General features: G+C 44.8%; 1 protein-coding gene across 1 annotated transcript; it reads left to right on the forward strand.

Moving 5' to 3' along the window:
* Positions 1–1,599: 1,599 nt before the first annotated feature.
* On the forward strand, positions 1,600–2,326 carry PtA15_1A610 (uncharacterized protein; the record flags this gene model as incomplete). Its single annotated transcript, XM_053165656.1, has 2 exons — positions 1,600–2,044; positions 2,142–2,326. The coding sequence occupies 2 exons, from the start codon at positions 1,600–1,602 to the stop codon at positions 2,324–2,326; spliced, it is 630 nt and encodes a 209-aa protein (XP_053016825.1).
* Between the last annotated feature and the right edge of the window lie 334 nt (positions 2,327–2,660).

The raw sequence follows: 2,660 nt of genomic DNA on the forward strand, positions 1-2,660 counted from the left end.
ATCTGAAGTCAAAACAAGGATAACTATTAAGATGAAAAATATATGATGTAATTTAGATGTAAGAAAGTAGGACAGGCAGACTTTAGTCAAGCTAATTCAAGAGCGCATATATTACGCTAATTACATTAGCACCGCTAGAAATTAAATATAGCTGAGAGCCACTAAACTTCCAGGCTGTTAGCTTTAGCTGTAATATTGACCCGCTAAGCTCTGCTAACGCTAAATTACAGCTAATTAGCGGGCCGCTACAGCTAATTAGCTGTAATTTGTAGCTAAACATGCACTTTTCCCCAAACATTTTGTAGCTGTAATTGTAGCTGATTATAAGCTACATTGTAATACTAGCCTAGTGGCCACAAGAAACCACTAATTACAAAACCGCTACGCTAAGTGCAGTGTAATATGTGCGGTCTTGCAGCTATGCTGGCTCTAAGGCTGACAGTTGGGCTGTTGTGTGAGAATTTGGCTGGACGTATTTGGGGTACATTTTTACAAGTGCCTCTAAAGCCAGCTCAAAATAACTGTTCATATTTGCAAGGAGGTGGCTTATTCAAATCATCAAGGAGTGGGGGAGATAGTGAAGATCAAACATGCCAGTTGATAGTGTACAACCCTTGATGGAACTTGAGGGCAGTTTCACGCATTGAGGTGTCTTAGCGGACTGTGTTCACAAAGATCAACACTGGCTCTTCCACTGTACAGGATCTACCATCTGCAAGTCCCTCAGATCCAAAGCTTGGTGATAAGTGCATCAAAGGTTGGTTGTTTCATTGATGTTACTTTGTAAAATAATTTGTCTCTGGCAAAAATTAATAAGAAGTTGGTTGCTTTTCCACCATCTCCATAGTATGCTTGACCATGGTTTTGCAAGTAGAATAATGGCTATGCTGGTTGCAATGATGGCAGTGAACAACTGTGGGTCCATCACAAGCAAGATTGGAGTTAGCTTTGGAATAGTTGTGTACACTGTAAGAGGACCAAAATGGAATCAATTCAGAATAGGTAGAGGATAGCAATCCTTTGAGATATAGACCGGGAATATAGGTGCAATTTGATGGCTGGTGCAAGATGGAGGAGTAGATGTGATGGTGTTGAGACTTGTGAAAGGCTGATTGAACATGTTATGGAGGGTTTGTATATGCGCTTTATGGACTTGAGGTGAGCAAAATTAGTTTCACAGAAAGCCAAGGCTGACTTTGCGCCATGGTACATCATTTTGGGTGATGAATTTCAAGTGTGTGAATTTCATTTTTTGATGAAAATGAAATTGGGCTTAAAGTTGAAATTTGGAAATTCTGGCTTTGGTACAGGCCCTTACATAATGGAAGACTTCCCATAGGATCTACGCCCCCCGTACAGACTAAGATTTCACAGATCTAAACCTTACTTGCTGGTGAAAAGTGATTGAGATCAAGTTCTCACCAGCCGGTAAGGTTTAACCTGGCCTGACAGATCTGGCTTTTTAGTCCACGGGAAGTCATCCAATATTCTTGCTGTCCGGGCTCGGCTGCCAAACGGGGAGTGCACCGGGGGGTCTGGGTTAGGGGGGCAGTCCGAAACACAGGTTGAAATCAGGAATACTCCACTTCCGATGCAAGGATGGAGGAAGTTGAGAGACTCTTCCCGACTGGCTCACTCTCAGTAATCGCACCCCATCCAACAAAGACACCAGCAGAAGCAGACCCGACTCCGAATCCGACTAGTGGCGGGTCCAACAATGGGAATACTGGAGGTGCGGGGCCGATCAAAGACACGGAGGTGGACCAATTCAACCCCCAGCACTTACTCCTCCCGCTCTCGAATATATCGAAACTCATGAAAGCATCGGTCCCGCTAGACTCTAAGATCTCCAACCCTTCCAAAATCCTGATTCAGGCGTGTGTCTCCGAGTTCATTAGCTTCCTTAGCTCGGACGCTAACGAACAAGTCTTGGCTGAGAAACGAAGAACTCTCAACGGCGTCGACTTAATATGTGCCGTCAAACGATTAGGCTTTGAAGGCTATTACGAGGCCCTAGAGATCTACCTTGCCAAATACAGAACTGGTCTGTCCGTCCACCTCTCTTTTCAACAACTCCCCAAGCTCCCTCTCCTTTTTTGTGATGGAGGCTGAGATGACGATCGGCTTTGTTTTCATATCAGTCGCAAATGAGGCCGGGAAAAGACACAGAAGACCCCGAGCTGACGACGATCAAGAAACCGAGGAGGGCGCGAGACCTCTTAAACGTGTCAAGCTTGGTGCCGTCGCTGATCAAACAACGCAACCGCAGGAAATCGGAGAGGATCTGGAGGAAGACCAAGACGGTGAAGATGCAAACCAAACCTGAAAAAACTACAACGCTTTCGGCAATCATCTACAAGCATCCTGCTCATCTTTCTTGATCAGAAACTCAATTATCATCTTTCTCTACCCTCCGGCACGCCTCCTCTCCACGGACGAGGCCAGAGATATCCCCACGTATTGCAGATATCTGCGCAGAGGTGGGGGTCAGGGGCTTAGTGGAAATATGTGTGAATGGTGGTGTTTGACAAACAAAATGTCAAAAAAGCTAGAGCAAGATAGAACACTTTCTGGGGCCGCTGAATTTTCAAAAAATGAATAAAACCTTGACCAAAATCTTAAGCCCCTCCGTCCTATATTCAACCTGTATTCTGGGAAAT

This window comes from Puccinia triticina, chromosome 1A (genome assembly GCF_026914185.1).
Source record: "Puccinia triticina chromosome 1A, complete sequence".
Taxonomy (NCBI): Eukaryota; Fungi; Basidiomycota; class Pucciniomycetes; order Pucciniales; family Pucciniaceae; genus Puccinia; species Puccinia triticina.